The sequence below is a fragment of the Argopecten irradians genome, unplaced genomic scaffold, assembly GCF_041381155.1.
Source record: "Argopecten irradians isolate NY unplaced genomic scaffold, Ai_NY scaffold_0530, whole genome shotgun sequence".
NCBI classification, from domain to species: Eukaryota; Metazoa; Mollusca; class Bivalvia; order Pectinida; family Pectinidae; genus Argopecten; species Argopecten irradians.
Genome location: NW_027187997.1, coordinates 14891 through 35112, shown reverse-complemented (window position 1 = coordinate 35112; position 20222 = coordinate 14891). Strand labels below are relative to the sequence as shown.

At 41.0% G+C, this 20222-nt stretch overlaps 1 protein-coding gene and 1 pseudogene across 1 annotated transcript; both read right to left on the bottom strand.

Annotated features, from left to right (window-relative positions):
* Positions 1 to 10820: 10820 nt before the first annotated feature.
* LOC138312932 (heat shock 70 kDa protein 12A-like) lies at positions 10821 to 15667 on the bottom strand (annotated as a pseudogene).
* Positions 15668 to 15774: 107 nt separating this feature from the next.
* On the bottom strand, positions 15775 to 18368 carry LOC138312933 (heat shock 70 kDa protein 12A-like; the record flags this gene model as incomplete). The annotated part of the gene is made up of 3 exons (XM_069253641.1): positions 15775 to 16032; positions 16617 to 16982; positions 18120 to 18368. Coding segments are annotated over 3 exons (873 nt in total), but the record flags the coding sequence as incomplete, so codon positions are not given.
* Between the last annotated feature and the right edge of the window lie 1854 nt (positions 18369 to 20222).

Genomic DNA, 20222 nt, shown 5'->3' with positions numbered 1-20222 from the left:
TATTCTGGTATGTATAATGACACAGGAGTTAGTCAAACCCCGTGAGGACGGAGGATGTGGTATTCTGGTATGTATAATGTCACAGGAGTTAGTCAAAACCCGTGGGGACGGAGGATGTGGTATTCTGGTATGTATAATGTCACAGGAGTTAGTCAAACCCCGTGAGGACGGAGGATGTGGTATTCCTGGTATGTATAATGACACAGGAGTTAGTCAAACCCCGTGGGGACGGAGGATGTGGTATTCTGGTATGTATAATGTCACAGGAGTTAGTCAAAACCCCGTGAGGACGGAGGATGTGGTATTCTGGTATGTATAATGTCACAGGAGTTAGTCAAACCCCGTGGAGGACGGAGGATGTGGTATTCTGGTATGTATAAATGACACAGGAGTTAGTCAAACCCCGTGAGGACGGAGGATGTGGTATCCTGGTATGTATAATGTCACAGGAGTTAGTCAAGCCCCGTGGGGACGGAGGATGTGGTATTCTGGTATGTATAATGAACAGGAGTTAGTCAAATCCCGTGGGGACGGAGGATGTGGTATTCTGGTATGTATAATGTCACAGGAGTTTAGTCAAACCCCGTGGGGACGGAGGATGTGGTATTCTGGTATGTATAATGTCACAGGAGTTAGTCAAACCCCGTGAGGACGGAGGGATGTGGTATTCTGGTATGTATAATGACACAGGAGTTAGTCAAACCCCGTGAGGACGGAGGATGTGGTATTCTGGTATGTATAATGTCACAGGAGGTTAGTCAAACCCCCGTGGGGACGGAGGATGTGGTATTCTGGTATGTATAATGACACAGGAGTTAGTCAAACCCCGTGAGGACGGAGGATGTGGTATTCTGGTATGTATAATGACACAGGAGTTAGTCAAAACCCGTGGGGACGGAGGATGTGGTATTCTGGTATGTATAATGTCACAGGAGTTAGTCAAACCCCGGGGGACGGAGGATGTGGTATTCTGGTATGTATAATGTCACAGGAGTTAGTCAAACCCCAGTGAGGACGGAGGATGTGGTATTCTGGTATGTATAATGTCACAGGAGTTAGTCAAACCCCCGTGGGGACGGAGGATGTGGTATTCTGGTATGTATAATGTCACAGGAGTTAGTCAAACCCCGTGAGGACGGAGGATGTGGTATTCTGGTATGTATAATGTCACAGGAGTTAGTCAAACCCCGTGGGGACGGAGGATGTGGTATTCTGGTATGTATAATGTCACAGGAGTTAGTCAAGCCCGTGAGGACGGAGGATGTGGTATTCTGGTATGTATAATGTCACAGGAGTTAGTCAAACCCCGTGAGGACGGAGGATGTGGTATTCTGGTATGTATAATGTCACAGGAGTTAGTCAAGCCCGTGGGACGGAGGATGTGGTATTCTGGTATGTATAATGTCACAGGAGTTTAGTCAAATCCCGTGAGGACGGAGGATGTGGTATTCTGGTATGTATAATGTCACAGGAGTTAGTCAAACCCCGTGAGGACGGAGGATGTGGTATTCTGGTATGTATAATGTCACAGGAGTTAGTCAAACCCCGTGAGGACGGAGGATGTGGTATTCTGGTATGTATAATGACACAGGAGTTAGTCAAGCCCCGTGAGGACGGAGGATGTGGTATTCTGGTATGTATAATGTCACAGGAGTTAGTCAAGCCCCGTGAGGACGGAGGATGTGGTATTCTGGTATGTATAATGTCACAGGAGTTAGTCAAAACCCCGTGAGGGACGGAGGGTGTGGTATTCTGGTATGTATAATGTCACAGGAGTTAGTCAAACCCCGTGGGGACGGAGGATGTGGTATTCTGGTATGTATAATGTCACAGGAGTTAGTCAAAACCCCGTGAGGACGGAGGATGTGGTATTCTGGTATGTATAATGTCACAGGAGTTAGTCAAACCCCGTGGGACGGAGGATGTGGTATTCTGGTATGTATAATGACACAGGAGTTAGTCAAACCCCGTGGGGACGGAGGATGTGGTATTCTGGTATGTATAATGTCACAGGAGTTAGTCAAACCCCGTGAGGACGGAGGATGTGGTATTCTGGTATGTATAATGACACAGGAGTTAGTCAAATCCCGTGGGGACGGAGGATGTGGTATTCTGGTATGTATAATGTCACAGGAGTTAGTCAAAACCCCGTGGGGACGGAGGATGTGGTATTCTGGTATGTATAATGTCACAGGAGTTAGTCAAACCCCGTGGGGACGGAGGATGTGGTATTCTGGTATGTATAATGTCACAGGAGTTAGTCAAACCCCGTGGGGACGGAGGATGTGGTATCCTGGTATGTATAATGACACAGGAGTTAGTCAAACCCGTGGGGACGGAGGATGTGGTATTCTGGTATGTATAATGTCACAGGAGTTAGTCAAAATCCCGTGGGGACGGAGGATGTGGTATTCTGGTATGTATAATGTCACAGGAGTTAGTCAAACCCATGAGGACGGAGGATGTGGTATTCTGGTATGTATAATGTCACAGGAGTTAGTCAAGCCCCGTGGGGACGGAGGATGTGGTATTTCTGGTATGTATAATGTCACAGGAGTTAGTCAAAACCCGTGAGGACGGAGGATGTGGTATTCTGGTATGTATAATGTCACAGGAGTTAGTCAAGCCCCGTGGGGACGGAGGATGTGGTATTCTGGTATGTATAATGACACAGGAGTTAGTCAAACCCCGTGGGGACGGAGGATGTGGTATTCTGGTATGTATAATGTCACAGGAGTTAGTCAAACCCCGTGGGGACGGAGGATGTGGTATTCTGGTATGTATAATGACACAGGAGTTAGTCAAGCCCCGTGAGGACGGAGGATGTGGGTATTCTGGTATGTATAATGTCACAGGAGTTAGTCAAACCCCGTGAGGACGGAGGATGTGGTATTCTGGTATGTATAATGTCACAGGAGTTAGTCAAACCCCGTGGGACGGAGGATGTGGTATTCTGGTATGTATAATGTCACAGGAGTTAGTCAAACCCCGTGAGGACGGAGGATGTGGTATTCTGGTATGTATAATGACACAGGAGTTAGTCAAACCCCGTGAGGACGGAGGATGTGGTATTCTGGTATGTATAATGTCACAGGAGTTAGTCAAGCCCCGTGGGGACGGAGGATGTGGTATTCTGGTATGTATAATGACACAGGAGTTAGTCAAGCCCCGTGGGGACGGAGGATGTGGTATTCTGGTATGTATAATGACACAGGAGTTAGTCAAACCCCGTGGGACGGAGGATGTGGTATTCTGGTATGTATAATGTCACAGGAGTTAGTCAAACCCCGTGGGGACGGAGGATGTGGTATTCTGGTATGTATAATGTCACAGGAGTTAGTCAAATCCCGTGAGGACGGAGGATGTGGTATTCTGGTATGTATAATGTCACAGGAGTTAGTCAAACCCCGTGGGGACGGAGGATGTGGTATTCTGGTATGTATAATGTCACAGGAGTTAGTCAAATCCCATGGGGACGGAGGATGTGGTATCCTGGTATGTATAATGTCACAGGAGTTAGTCAAGCCCCGTGGGGACGGAGGATGTGGTATTCTGGTATGTATAATGTCACAGGAGTTAGTCAAACCCCGTGAGGACGGAGGATGTGGTATTCTGGTATGTATAATGTCACAGGAGTTAGTCAAGCCCCGTGGGACGGAGGATGTGGTATTCTGGTATGTATAATGACACAGGAGTTAGTCAAACCCCGTGGGGACGGAGGGTGTGGTATTCTGGTATGTATAATGTCACAGGAGTTAGTCAAACCCATGAGGACGGAGGATGTGGTATTCTGGTATGTATAATGTCACAGGATGTTAGTCAAACCCCGTGGGGACGGAGGATGTGGTATCCTGGTATGGTATAATGTCACAGGAGTTAGTCAAGCCCCATGAGGACGGAGGATGTGGTATTCTGGTATGTATAATGTCACAGGAGTTAGTCAAACCCCGTGGGACGGAGGATGTGGTATTCTGGTATGTATAATGACACAGGAGTTAGTCAAACCCCGTGGGGACGGAGGATGTGGTATTCTGGTATGTATAATGACACAGGAGTTAGTCAAACCCGTGGGGACGGAGGATGTGGTATTCTGGTATGTATAATGTCACAGGAGTTAGTCAAACCCCGTGAGGACGGAGGATGTGGTATTCTGGTATGTATAATGACACAGGAGTTAGTCAAACCCCGTGGGGACGGAGGATGTGGTATTCTGGTATGTATAATGTCACAGGAGTTAGTCAAGCCCCGTGAGGACGGAGGATGTGGTATTCTGGTATGTATAATGTCACACAGGAGTTAGTCAAACCCCGTGGGGACGGAGGATGTGGTATTCTGGTATGTATAATGTCACAGGAGTTAGTCAAAACCCCGTGAGGACGGAGGATGTGGTATTCTGGTATGTATAATGTCACAGGAGTTAGTCAAACCCCGTGAGGACGGAGGATGTGGTATTCTGGTATGTATAATGTCACAGGAGTTAGTCAAAACCCGTGAGGACGGAGGATGTGGTATTCTGGTATGTATAATGACACAGGAGTTAGTCAAACCCCGGAGGACGGAGGATGTGGTATTCTGGTATGTATAATGACACAGGAGTTAGTCAAATCCCCGTGGGACGGAGGATGTGGTATTCTGGTATGTATAATGTCACAGGAGTTAGTCAAATCCCGTGAGGACGGAGGGTGTGGTATTCTGGTATGTATAATGACACAGGAGTTAGTCAAACCCCGTGAGGACGGAGGATGTGGTATTCTGGTATGTATAATGTCACAGGAGTTAGTCAAACCCCGTGAGGACGGAGGATGTGGTATTCTGGTATGTATAATGACACAGGAGTTAGTCAAACCCCGTGGGACGGAGGATGTGGTATTCTGGTATGTATAATGTCACAGGAGTTAGTCAAAACCCGTGAGGACGGAGGATGTGGTATTCTGGTATGTATAATGTCACAGGAGTTAGTCAAACCCCGTGAGGACGGAGGATGTGGTATTCTGGTATGTATAATGACACAGGAGTTAGTCAAGCCCCGTGGGGACGGAGGATGTGGTATTCTGGTATGTATAAATGTCACAGGAGTTAGTCAAACCCCGTGAGGACGGAGGATGTGGTATTCTGGTATGTATAATGTCACAGGAGTTAGTCAAACCCCGTGAGGACGGAGGATGTGGTATTCTGGTATGTATAATGACACAGGAGTTAGTCAAATCCCGTGGGGACGGAGGATGTGGAATTCGGGTATGTATAATGCCACAGGAGTTAGTCAAACACCGTGGGGACGGAGGGTGTGGTATTCTAGTATGTATAATGTCACAGGAGTTAGTCAAACCCCGTGGGGACGGAGGATGTGGTATTCTGGTATGTATAATGTCACAGGAGTTAGTCAAACCCCGTGGGGACGGAGGATGTGGTATTCTGGTATGTATAATGACACAGGAGTTAGTCAAAGCCCCTGGGGACGGAGGATGTGGTATTCTGGTATGTATAATGTCACAGGAGTTAGTCAAACCCCGTGAGGGGACGGAGGATGTGGTATTCTGGTATGTATAATGACACAGGAGTTAGTCAAGCCCGTGGGGACGGAGGATGTGGTATTCTGGTATGTATAATGACACAGGAGTTAGTCAAACCCCGTGAGGACGGAGGATGTGGTATTCTGGTATGTATAATGTCACAGGAGTTAGTCAAACCCCGTGAGGGACGGAGGATGTGGTATTCTGGTATGTATAATGTCACAGGAGTTAGTCAAGCCCCGTGGGACGGAGGATGTGGTATTCTGGTATGTATAATGACACAGGAGTTAGTCAAACCCCAGGGTGAGGACGGAGGATGTGGTATTCTGGTATGTATAATGTCACAGGAGTTAGTCAAACCCGTGAGGACGGAGGATGTGGTATTCTGGTATGTATAATGTCACAGGAGTTAGTCAAATCCCGTGAGGACGGAGGATGTGGTATTCTGGTATGTATAATGACACAGGAGTTAGTCAAATCCCCGTGGGGACGGAGGATGTGGTATTCTGGTATGTATAATGACACAGGAGTTAGTCAAAACCCGTGAGGACGGAGGATGTGGTATTCTGGTATGTATAATGTCACAGGAGTTAGTCAAGCCCCGTGGGGACGGAGGATGTGGTATTCTGGTATGTATAATGTCACAGGAGTTAGTCAAACCCGTGAGGACGGAGGATGTGGTATTCTGGTATGTATAATGTCACAGGAGTTAGTCAAGCCCCTGAGGACGGAGGATGTGGTATTCTGGTATGTATAATGTCACAGGAGTTAGTCAAACCCCGTGGGGACGGAGGATGTGGTATTCTGGTATGTATAATGTCACAGGAGTTAGTCAAACCCCGTGGGGACGGAGGATGTGGTATTCTGGTATGTATAATGACACAGGAGTTAGTCAAGCCCCGTGGGGACGGAGGATGTGGTATTCTGGTATGTATAATGTCACAGGAGTTAGTCAAGCCCCGTGGGGACGGAGGATGTGGTATTCTGGTATGTATAATGACACAGGAGTTAGTCAAATCCCCGTGGGACGGAGGATGTGGTATTCTGGTATGTATAATGTCACAGGAGTTAGTCAAACCCGTGAGGACGGAGGATGTGGTATTCTGGTATGTATAATGTCACAGGAGTTAGTCAAACCCGTGAGGACGGAGGATGTGGTATTCTGGTATGTATAATGTCACAGGAGTTAGTCAAACCCCATGAGGACGGAGGATGTGGTATTCTGGTATGTATAATGTCACAGGAGTTAGTCAAACCCCGTGGGACGGAGGATGTGGTATTCTGGTATGTATAATGACACAGGAGTTAGTCAAACCCCGTGGGGACGGAGGATGTGGTATTCTGGTATGTATAATGACACAGGAGTTAGTCAAACCCCGTGAGGACGGAGGATGTGGTATTCTGGTATGTATAATGTCACAGGAGTTAGTCAAATCCCGTGAGGACGGAGGATGTGGTATTCTGGTATGTATAATGTCACAGGAGTTAGTCAAACCCCGTGAGGACGGAGGATGTGGTATTCTGGTATGTATAATGACACAGGAGTTAGTCAAATCCCATGAGGACGGAGGATGTGGTATTCTGGTATGTATAATGTCACAGGAGTTAGTCAAACCCCGTGAGGACGGAGGATGTGGTATTCTGGTATGTATAATGACACAGGAGTTAGTCAAGCCCCGTGAGGGACGGAGGATGTGGTATTCTGGTATGTATAATGACACAGGAGTTAGTCAAACCCCGTGAGGACGGAGGATGTGGTATTCTGGTATGTATAATGTCACAGGAGTTAGTCAAAACCCCTGTGGGGACGGAGGGTGTGGTATTCTGGTATGTATAATGTCACAGGAGTTAGTCAAAACCCCGTGAGGACGGAGGATGTGGTATCCTGGTATGTATAAAATGTCACAGGAGTTAGTCAAATCCCCCGTGAGGACGGAGGATGTGGTATTCTGGTATGTATAATGTCACAGGAGTTAGTCAAACCCCGTGAGGACGGAGGATGTGGTATTCTGGTATGTATAATGTCACAGGAGTTAGTCAAATCCCATGAGGACGGAGGATGTGGTATTCTGGTATGTATAATGACACAGGAGTTAGTCAAACCCCGTGGGGACGGAGGATGTGGTATTCTGGTATGTATAATGACACAGGAGTTAGTCAAACCCCGTGGGGACGGAGGATGTGGTATCCTGGTATGTATAATGTCACAGGAGTTAGTCAAACCCCGTGGGGACGGAGGATGTGGTATTCTGGTATGTATAATGTCACAGGAGTTAGTCAAACCCGTGAGGACGGAGGATGTGGTATTCTGGTATGTATAATGACACAGGAGTTAGTCAAGCCCCCGTGAGGACGGAGGATGTGGTATTCTGGTATGTATAATGTCACAGGAGTTAGTCAAACCCCGTGGGGACGGAGGATGTGGTATTCTGGTATGTATAATGTCACAGGAGTTAGTCAAGCCCCGTGGGACGGAGGATGTGGTATTCTGGTATGTATAATGTCACAGGTTAGTCAAACCCATGAGGACGGAGGATGTGGTATTCTGGTATGTATAATGTCACAGGAGTTAGTCAAAACCCGTGAGGACGGAGGATGTGTGGTATTCTGGTATGTATAATGACACAGGAGTTAGTCAAGCCCCGTGAGGACGGAGGATGTGGTATCCTGGTATGTATAAATGACACAGGAGTTAGTCAAGCCCCGTGGGACGGAGGGTGTGGTATTCTGGTATGTATAAATGACACAGGAGTTAGTCAAATCCCGTGAGGACGGAGGATGTGGTATTCTGGTAATGTATAATGTCACAGGAGTTAGTCAAACCCCGTGAGGACGGAGGATGTGGTATTCTGGTATGTATAAATGACACAGGAGTTAGTCAAGCCCCGTGGGACGGAGGATGTGGTATTCTGGTATGTATAATGACACAGGAGTTAGTCAAAACCCGTGAGGACGGAGGATGTGGTATTCTGGTATGTATAATGTCACAGGAGTTAGTCAAGCCCCGTGAGGGGACGGAGGATGTGGTATTCTGGTATGTATAATGACACAGGAGTTAGTCAAATCCCATGAGGACGGAGGATGTGGTATCCTGGTATGTATAATGACACAGGAGTTAGTCAAGCCCCGTGGGGACGGAGGATGTGGTATTCTGGTATGTATAATGACACAGGAGTTAGTCAAATCCCGTGAGGACGGAGGATGTGGTATTCTGGTATGTATAATGACACAGGAGTTAGTCAAACCCCGTGGGGACGGAGGATGTGGGTATTCTGGTATGTATAATGACACAGGAGTTAGTCAAATCCCATGAGGACGGAGGATGTGGTATTCTGGTATGTATAATGTCACAGGAGTTAGTCAAACCCCGGGGACGGAGGATGTGGTATTCTGGTATGTATAATGACACAGGAGTTAGTCAAGCCCCGTGGGGGACGGAGGGATGTGGTATTCTGGTATGTATAATGTCACAGGAGTTAGTCAAACCCCGTGAGTAGGGAGGATGTGGTATCCTGGTATGTATAATGTCACAGGAGTTAGTCAAGCCCCGTGAGGACGGAGGATGTGGTATTCTGGTATGTATAATGTCACAGGAGTTAGTCAAACCCCGTGAGTAGGGAGGATGTGGTATCCTGGTATGTATAATGTCACAGGAGTTAGTCAAACCCGTGAGGACGGAGGATGTGGTATCCTGGTATGTATAATGTCACAGGAGTTAGTCAAATCCCGTGAGGGACGGAGGATGTGGTATTCTGGTATGTATAATGTCACAGGAGTTAGTCAAACCCCGTGAGGAGGGGGGATGTGGTATCCTGGTATGTATAATGTCACAGGAGTTAGTCAAATCCCGTGAGGACGGAGGATGTGGTATTCTGGGTATGTATAATGTCACAGGAGTTAGTCAAACCCCGTGAGGACGGAGGATGTGGTATATCTGGTATGTATAATGTCACAGGAGTTAGTCAAGCCCCGTGAGGACGGAGGATGTGGTATTCTGGTATGTATAATGTCACAGGAGTTAGTCAAACCCCGTGAGGACGAGGATAATGTGGTATCAAATCCCATGAGGACGGAGGTGTGGTATTCTGGTATGTATAATGTCACAGGAGTTAGTCAAGCCCCGTGGGGACGGAGGATGTGGTATTCTGGTATGTATAATGACACAGGAGTTAGTCAAACCCCATGAGGACGGAGGATGTGGTATCCTGGTATGTATAATGACACAGGAGTTAGTCAAGCCCCGTGGGGACGGAGGGTGTGGTATTCTGGTATGTATAATGACACAGGAGTTAGTCAAGCCCCGTGGGGACGGAGGGTGTGGTATTCTGGTATGTATAATGACAAGGAGTTAGTTAAGCCCCGTGAGGACGGAGGATGTGGTATCCTGGTATGTATAATGTCACAGGAGTTAGTCAAATCCCATGAGGACGGAGGATGTGGTATTCTGGTATCTAACCCTAACCCTAACCGTGTAATGACATTGTATAGTTAAACTGGTACACGAAAGGTAGATGGCAAGACCTGATAAAGCAAAGGTTTCCCGACCAAAAACATCCAAATAGTATTTACACTTTATAACACCTTAACCAGAATAACAACCATGAATAAGTTTGACCATACAAATTGAATACCAGCTAAAAGATTAACACAAGCTAAATTATAAATTTTTCACAAACATTTCACAGCAAGACAGTTAACCTGGATATATTTAATTACAGATAAAATCGGATCTGTTGATGATTATCGTAAATCATCACAGTAAATTTCACGTTCTCACTTATCAAGATAGAATTCGATTGTAATTTCACGTGAAAATTCTCATTTGGGTAAGAAGCCACGTAAGAGAATTTTTGAAGTACGAATTTCCCTGGTGATGGCAGTAAACCAAAGATTACCCTGTTCATTAGACTGACCAGTATCGTATTCACGGTCAGTGTCGGACACCCCGCGGCCAACTTTGCCCAGTACGACGAGTACGAATTTCCTCCTAACTACCCAATGACGATGGATAGCCTGCCACTAGTTGACAAGTTACATAACATAGAGGGCGTGCCGACTGTTGACAAGGTAATATAACACATAGAGGGCGTGCCCGCCTGCTGACAAGGTAATATAACATAGAGGGCGTGCCGCCTGCTGACAAGGTAATATAACATAGAGGGCGTGGCGCCTGTTGACAAGGTAACATAACATAGAGGGCGTGCCACCTGTTGACAAGGTAACATAGAGGCGTGCGACTGTTGACAAGGTAACATAACATAGAGGGCGTGCCGCCTGTTGACAATGTAACATAGCATAGAGGGCTTGGACAAGGTAACAGACAGACAGACAGACAGACAGACAGACATTCTTTATTTCCTCCTTCAAGGAGATTCTGTGTCATTTTACATAATAATGGTAACATAACATTAGAGTGTGAAACTATAACAATAATATTAAATGTTAAATTTATAATTATTTATTAATAAGTAAGTTCTCCATCTCGCATACCATTTCTTTAGTATTACTCGCTACATTTATCATCATGACCTCCAATTGTTCGTCTGGCATATATAAATTTGAACGATCACCAAGTAAAAATCTGCATTGATTTTCGATATTCATGTTTGAAAAGATTATGTAAAATGTTGTATCTATCGCATTCACAACACCATCCAGAAGTTTGTCACGACTCAAATATAGAGATGGACATTCTAGTATAAAATGTAATATAATATCACTACTTGTTTTACTACAAAGTTTACATTGTAAAATATCATTCTCACATGATAGGGAGTACTTAAATAAATCTACTATATCCCCACACATGGTGTCGAGAGATGTGCTTTGTACTTAGTTGTAAAATAGGATTTGTACCTGGATTACTGTGAATAGCGAGTACCTCTCAAGCTCTTCACGATTATTAAGATTTTCTTTCCATGTTATGTAATAAAAATCATACAAAAATCTGTTAATGAAACGCTTCCAGCACATTGCTGGTGGCACAAAGACATTTAGAATATAGTCATTTATAAAGGATTGTATATTAAATTTAACCATTATATTGTATATATCGGGTATAAATCCTGACAATGTAACATAGCATAGAGGGCTTGGACAAGGTAACATATATACAGAGAGTGAAATGCTACTTAAATACAGGTGACATACCCCTTGTTGACATATAATGGGCGTGTCCTGCCTATTTATAAGGTAGATAAAGATTTAGAGAGAGTGTCTCCTATTCTCATGGAAACATAAATTCAGAGGTCGTGCCGCCTTGTATAAGGTTTAGAGACAGAAGTGAATGTTTGACTACCAAATCAACTGACATTCAAGTGAATATTTATAAAAGGTATTCTTAATCAATTTTGTGCTTTTTATAATAAGATCATTCTTCAATTCAACGGGAGACCAATATGTTATGCTTTATCTTATTTTTATCAATTAATTATGATAGACTACATATGGAAGAAATGTTGAAGATGGCCTATCCTTTGTATCTATTTATAGAATTCTTTACTGGAAGAAGCAATCGTAGCCGCCTTGCCAGATAAAACCACATCCCTCGATGTGATGGCGCTGGCGAAAAATTCTCAGTGGCATGGGAACGGACAAACTTGGTGATTTCGAAGTGAAATATGTGTATGATCCAAAGGCAGAGGTCGTGGTAAAGTGTAAGTATATGACGGAAGTGAATTATCTATTAAATCAAGTTAATGATGAAATAAAGACACACTCGAGACTAGTCCGATAAACATGGCTATATTATTAGAGGGAAAAGTTTGATGATAAAGACAGTGTTAGCGGACTAACTTCGAGACGTCGATGTAACAAAGCTGTAAATCAGATCCAAATACATAACCGTAATCACCGGAACTACAATTTAATATTTGTGTATGTGTAATATTGTGTTTGAGAGATATTTCGTCCAGTGAATAGATGGCTTTCGTATATTCTAATTTTGTTTAAATAACATATAATAAGGTATTATAGATTACAGTGTATTAACATACAATACATCGTGCCTCATTTTATTCCATATTATGTTTTGCAGATTTCGGAAGGAGCTTGAAACTCTTAGCAAGAGGATGGAATCCCTAGAAAAAAATAGAAAGGTTTCGTACCCCTGGCTAAATCCGAATTTTATCCCAAACTCTATCAGTATATGATCGAGTGCGTCAGAAATATTCCCCGCTGTGAAAAAGTACCAAAAAAGCACCATATTGAATATTTGTTTTATTTACGTTCAGATGTAATAAGCAGAACAAATAATACGTTCCATTTAAAAACATGTTACAGTAAGGTTTTACATTAAACACTAAATATCCAGTGGTGACAGGAATTTGTCATTATAATAATGATACCGTCTCCCCTCAACATTGTCGGTTATAATCAAAGGGGGGATCTGCTTTATCTTAACTGAAAATTAGAACAACACAACACCAGAATTTCTGAATTAACTAGAATTTGAAATTGTGTAATACTCCCCTTATAGTCATTTCCGTAATCATTGAATTGTGAGGCTGTGTGTGTTTGTGAATAAAAATGAGTCATTGAGGTCAATGCGCATATAAAATAAGATATGTTAAATATTCAAGGACATAATATTGATATCACAAGCACTGTTAGGTTTCTTGATTAAAACAAAAGGAGAGAAATGGAAACATGATGGATTTGAAAAGGACATTTACAGGTTTTACTTAATATACATGAATATTTGGTGAGATTGATTCTAGATTCCTATCAGTGGTTAGCTAATGCGTTATACATGTACATATGACCTGTGTCTGTTGGGCTAATAGAAATGATATCACCAAATAAACAAATTTAGAAACATGTCACTATTGATTTGGGAAACACATTAAAGGGGAAAATGATTTAAGACTTACAATCAATAAGTATAATGATACTATTTTTCTACAATATGGAGTTACCTCTCTTTACCTTCATAAACTTCACCATGTATATATATGTTTCATGTTAAATTTGTTTGTTTTTTCCACCTGTATAAGAAGCGGACGAACACAGTCTATGCCTGATGTCCAATCCTATTGACAATTAACAGGTTTTTTGGCAATAAAATATTTGGAAATTGCTATTCAAAAGGAAGTTTTCAATTTGTTTTGTTTCTTTGACCAATGTCACAAAACGTGTCTTTTTACAACATTAGTTGATGGCTGATGGCACTAAATGAAATGTGTATTGATATGAATACAGTGATCCAGCACAAGAAGACAGTTCTAACCGAGGAAATTACAGGAGGCTTTTGTAACCTTGCCAGTCCTTTTTTCCGTTGCTCTAACCTCTATGTCTGTCCCACCAAAACTTAATTCTAGTATTACAGTGGCATCAAGTCCAGGTTGTCTAGGAGATAACTCGAATCCAACGAAACCTAGACACACGCACGACTTATCATGCACATACTGCGGGTCCCTCTCTTCCGATGCATATAAGTCAATCCATGCCTGGGTCTGCTGGTCTTCGACTGGGTAGTATTCTTTGCCATTCTGGAATTGTCCCATACTTTACCACGTCTCCTTTAGAGACATATTTATCAAAAGCATCATCCACGTAGCTGCGTCCTCCATGCTCTCGTCTAAGCTTAGGGTCATCTCTTCCTTCTCTGAATCGCCTTTGGTGTCCTATACCATAGGTATATTTACACACACGAGAACTGATTGCATCTAGTTCAAATCCATACATCACGGCGCCCTGTAATATCCCTAGACTAGGGTTATCAGGTATGGTAATTTTACATCTGTCCTCGAATGCATCTTTGATTGCCCTCTGCATCAAAGGAGACTCCGCGTAGCCTCCCACAACAAGGATAGTCCCTACATCATGTAACTGCGGAGTCTGTCTCAACAATGTGCGGACTTGATCAACGGTCTCGGTGACAGATTCCGTGAAAAAAGACTCAAACAAAGATGTATCTATTCTTAATTTGTCCCCTTTAAATTCTAATCTGTTCTGAAATGACTGATTGATGCGTTCCCCCCAAACTGCATCCTGATACCTTTATGCATTCATCATTAAGAGTTGAGGGAATACGAAGAGTGATCATCGATAAGTTATTGCCCGGTTTGTACGCACATTTCTTCTTCTCAAACTCATCGACAAGTTCTTGCCAGTCCGTTGGATGATGTTGCTGTAGTTCCGCTAAAACATCCTGGCCACACAATCGCTGTAGTAAACGTGTGAACGCCTCATTGACCCTCAGGCCACCCCAATGGCCTCCTGTTGGCTCGACGATTTCCTTGAGATGGCCATCCTCCAACACCTCGTGAGCCGTGATATCGATTGTGCCTCCTAAATTGTTAATTCAGAAAATTATAAAACGTGCAGTTATGAATACAAGATCGTTTATGGAAAATTATCAAAATGAAAGCACGATAGGTCATGTAACGAACAATACCAAACAAGTTATTAAACACTTTAAAAGTCCAAACAAACCATAAAAAACAATGGCCATAAGCAAAGTATAAAATGAACGACATGTCTACAAAACTGGATGAAAGCATGACTATTTTATATTTATAAGAAAAAAAAGACATTGGCTAATTTAAAGCAATATCTATTGCAGGCAGTCGTTATACGAACAACTTGCATAGTTGATAATTCAAACGATATTTTTGAAATTAATGTTGGTTCATTTATATACATTAAAAGTTATCAAAATAGCCAATGTCAATAAATTAAAAACCTATGTACCTCCAAGATCCATGATGAGATATTTGTCGCCAGCTTTGAAGCTTGGTATAGTTGGTCCCCCACCAACGGTCCTCCCACCACTATCAGACATCTTCAGCTTTCTACAATATATGGAAGCTGCCTCCGGCTCCAAGGCTAAAGTCAACTGTTTATCTTCTATCCCCAGCCTAAAACCAAAGGGAAATTATCCCATCTGAAGATCGAAATGAGTATCGAAATTGGATGTTTAACTGCCACATGTGGAAGAAAAACACCTTGCATCAATTGAATTCCTGTCGTATTGTTTACTTTGTACTGTAAGTATGTCCAATTTTCAAATCACAATTTTAGAATAGCATCAGTCCGTGTAAACCTTATAAAAACCAGTCATTACCACCTTCAGAAAACCAGCATCGGGGGCAAGAATTCAGAATTGACATTACTTGGGTAGGAAGGGGTGCAAACCTTATAAAAAAACCAGTCATTACCACCTTCAGAAAACCAGCATCGGGGGCAAGAATTCAGAATTGACATTACTTGGGTAGGAAGGGGTGCGTAGAGATGCTATCAGCATGATATAACATTAGAAACATCAAAGAGAAAAAAAATTCTGAATTGTTCCTACCAGATTCGACGCCTCTTTCATGAACTGCTTGGCTTTGAGGTTCCAAATCGCCGGTACTGTAAGGACCCAGTGAATGTCGGAATTGTGGAAACTTGTTCCATTGCCCTTTAAATCGTCTAGTAACTTTGCTTTGAAGAAATTTATGATACAGCAGCAAATACTTGTATAGCTGGTAGTGACTCTCCATTCTCCGATTCGAGGATGGTTTTCTCTCGAAAGTTCATCCTGTTAACAGATCATAGGTACTAAAAAAGGTTACAATACGTTTATATATACTTTTCTAAGCTAGTGTAATGTATTATTGTGTAGCTATATTAAAATCAGACAAAATACAGTCCAAGCCATTCTCTGACAGTCTATTGTGACCACATTAACAGTTAAACACTCACAGGGTTAGTGTTTGATACATGTAGTTCTTGTAACATTAGAAAACAATGCAATTCTATTTGTGACAGATCATGGTAACCTTCCCGTGATGTGTGGTTACGTATTTCGCGGAAAACTTGCTCTCTTTTATACCGTTTGGTGTCTAGTTATGTATTTTAAATTTAAACAGCTCTTTCAACAGTCCCTCTGCTGAAATGTATGATACTTAGTTTTTATACAAAGGTCTGAAGATACCATGTGGTATGTCTGAACCATTTCATGTAAGAACTGTTCACTATTCTCAACACGTTTTACGTGATCCTCACAATAACATTTTATTGTCAACTTCGACAACAGCAAATTGGTTTAAAATTTGAGTTAATGAATTGAGTTAGTTTTTCTACAATGAAACTTCAGAGCTGAATTACCGGATTTTGTCTCACCTTCATTTTATATAACATCATCTTGAAGTGTTTAAAGAAATAAAATTGGTCTGCATAGCTCTTATTCTCAACAAATTCGTTGTTGGCCTCATATCCAAAGCTTCTGAATGTTTGGTCGGGGTTCAGTAACACGCACGTTGGTGCTTTCGGAGTTAACGAGTTTGGTGCTATCCATGGATGGAGTTGGATCTTCGGATCGCTAGGATCTCTACAGCCTTCATTTTTACAATAGCCTTGTTTTGTACAGCCTTGTTTTGTACACAGCCTTGTTTTGTACAATAGCCTTGTTTTGTACAATAGGCAAATCCAGAAATGTATTGTCCCAAAATCAATAGCTGCCACGATAATGCTGTTACTTTTGACATTCTGAAAATACCGAGAATACAATAGGTGTATCAGCCTCAAACGTAAACCCATATCTTGAAATGCAAATTACAAAAGGTGGTTCAATGCCAAAATCCGTCGTAGCATATTAAAGAGACACATTCCGTTGCAGGTAAGGTATTGATACGAAATAACAAAACGAATGACTATGGGATGATGGAGAAAGGCTTATTACTTTTAGCCAATGATTTTATAAGTGAGAAGGATTCGTAACTGTCTCTTTACATTACTAAACACCTCGCGAGACGCCTATGAACAGGGAATAAAAAACATTTTTTTCTCAACAAATACTTGTCTTATCGAGTAAAACGAAACACCAATGTAAAGTTTATTCCTTCCTTTAAAAAATGCTCTACCGCTGACAAATGGTATTTTTTCACTATCAAAAACAGATGATTTAGTATTTTTCTTCAGTTACAAAAGTTACTTACTTTACACCATTACCACCATTGAAAAGTTTGAGCTTCTAGTTTTACTTCAAGTTAAACATATGAAAAATAATTAGTTGCATCCCGAAAAAATTCTGTGTCACTATATCCTATATGGAATGAAGTACTGATAACGCATGCACCAAAGGCGAAACAAATTATTTCATATTATTTTTTTGTGTTAATTAGGCATATATATACACGAATAAACACCCATTATTGTTCAAATGATGAATATCATTTTATGCTCTCTCGGCGGTGGAGCATCTTTAAGAATGGAATATTTAGATATTTAAATTTTCGCCAGCTCATGAAATGACGGCCCGCTTCAGAAAGTAAGACGGTAACCCTCGCACCCGCAAGCTACATCAAAGGCTGTGCCGGCGGATATCAAAGGAAAATCAGTCGTCGCCAAACGTCACGGCCAGTGCCCAAACACAAAAGCTCCTGCCTTATCCTTCTCATATTACGTCCTTGCTTTTAGCATTAATATCTTATATATCTCATATATTTTATGGCATCGAAATATATATATATCATTTTAAGATGGACGTCATGATTTAGTTGTCGTTATTTTCTTTGTTTGAAATAGCTAATTAACCCCAAAAGGATTTCCCGGCCATTTAAATCTATATGTTATATGACTAAAAATAATGTAATCTATTCAGCGCAGACATATACATGTACTTACATTCGTAGAAGTTGATGTTGAGGCTGCTGATCTCGGACTGACATTATCATAAGGCGAATTGGCTGATGGCGATGTCGACCCTATAGCCCCGAGTCTGTGATTGGTGGCATTGCCTGGAACCCTGACACCGTAGGCGTAATCGTGGGTAGATGATACACCAGACTGTGAAGCTCTGACATCGTCACCAGCATCACGTGACAGAGATGTGAATTCAACTGCTGGTTCTGGGGGATTCTCGGTATCCTTTCTCTTTTAACAGCAACAGATTAATGTACATGCATTTAGTCATGGTATGAAGGTATAGAAAAATAGCAATTTGTTATATCAGAGATTTAAGTAGTAGTAATTATGCTTAATTCTCTGGTTATATAGACTACGCTGTCACTGGAAGTATTTAACAGTTTTGCTTTGGGATATAGTAAATTAAGATTCCAGAACAGAGATAAGCATATATGTTATTTTTTTAATATAATTATCATTTTAATATAACACTTTTCAATTATCTTATTTAGTACATATCTGTTTATATTTATTGATATTTTGATATTGCTAAAACAACAAACCCAGTGCCCTTACAGAATTAAATCAATGAAGTTGAAATAAACAAGCATTCAACATATAGAAATCACAATTCTAAAAATGAAATATGTAAATGGTATAATATTCACAAAAATGTGGCAATGTCAAAGATGAAATATGTTAATGATATGATATTTACAAAAATGTGGCAATGTCACAGACAAAATATGTAAATGGTATGATATTTACAAAAATGTGACAATATCACAAGTAAAATGCATGTTAATCTAATCATTTTAGATATAATCAATGCCGAGTAAACCTGATCTATCCAAAAAATAATAATTTTTCTTTTCTGATTTTAAAAGTTCAATTTAACCATTAAAAAACGGCCAGAATACAAATGGTTAAAAACATTTATTCTTAATATGTAAAACACTATTATTTCGGATATGAATACGACATTTTGCAAGATAAAATAATACAGAGGTAAAAGATTTAAAAAATCGATGGGACTCAAACTTTTTTTCTTGTTTTTTCCTATTAATTTATTGATATTTTTCTGTATGTTGAGCGAGATCCCTTTCACGCGAGAACAACAGATACAGATTTGTTTAGATATGTACTTATGCTTTACCCACAAGTACATGTATATGTATATATATTACTTATTTGTTTCTAGCTGGAGGATAAATATTTGTAATGTGAAAATGATAGACGTGAAATGAACTTTGAAGCCTTCCTATCAGATAAAAATTATTATACACTATGCTATCATAAACAGTATGAGGTATAATAGAAATGATATCAGATCATAAACAGTATGAGGTATAATAGAAATGATATCAGAGATCATAAACAGTATGAGGATCATAAACAGTATAATATAATAGAAATGATATCAGAGATCATAAACAGTATGAGGTATAATAGAAATGATATCAGAGATCATAAACAGTATGAGGTATAATAGAAATGATATCAGAGATCATAAACAGTATGAGGTATAATAGAAATGATATCAGAGATCATAAACAGTATGAGGTATAATAGAAATGATATCAGAGATCATAAACAGTATGAGGTATAATAGAAATGATATCAGAGATCATAAACAGTATGAGGTATAATAGAAATGATATCAGAGATCATAAACAGTATGAGGTATAATAGAAATGATTAATCATAAACAGATATCAGAAATGATATCAGAGATAAACAGTATGAGGTATAATAGAAATGATATCAGATCATAAACAGTATGAGGTATAATAGAAATAATCAGATCATAAACAGTATGAGGTATAATAGAAATGATATCAGAGATCATAAACAGTAATGAAATGATATCTATGAGTATAATAAAGTATGAGGTATAATAGAAATGATATCAGAGATCATAAACAGTATGAGGTATAATAGAAATGATATCAGAGATCATAAACAGTATGAGGTATAATAGAAATGATATCAGAGATCATAAACAGTATGAGGTATAAATAGAAATGATATCAGAGATCATAAACAGTATGAGGTATAATAGAAATGATATCAGAGATCATAAACAGTATGAGGTATAATAGA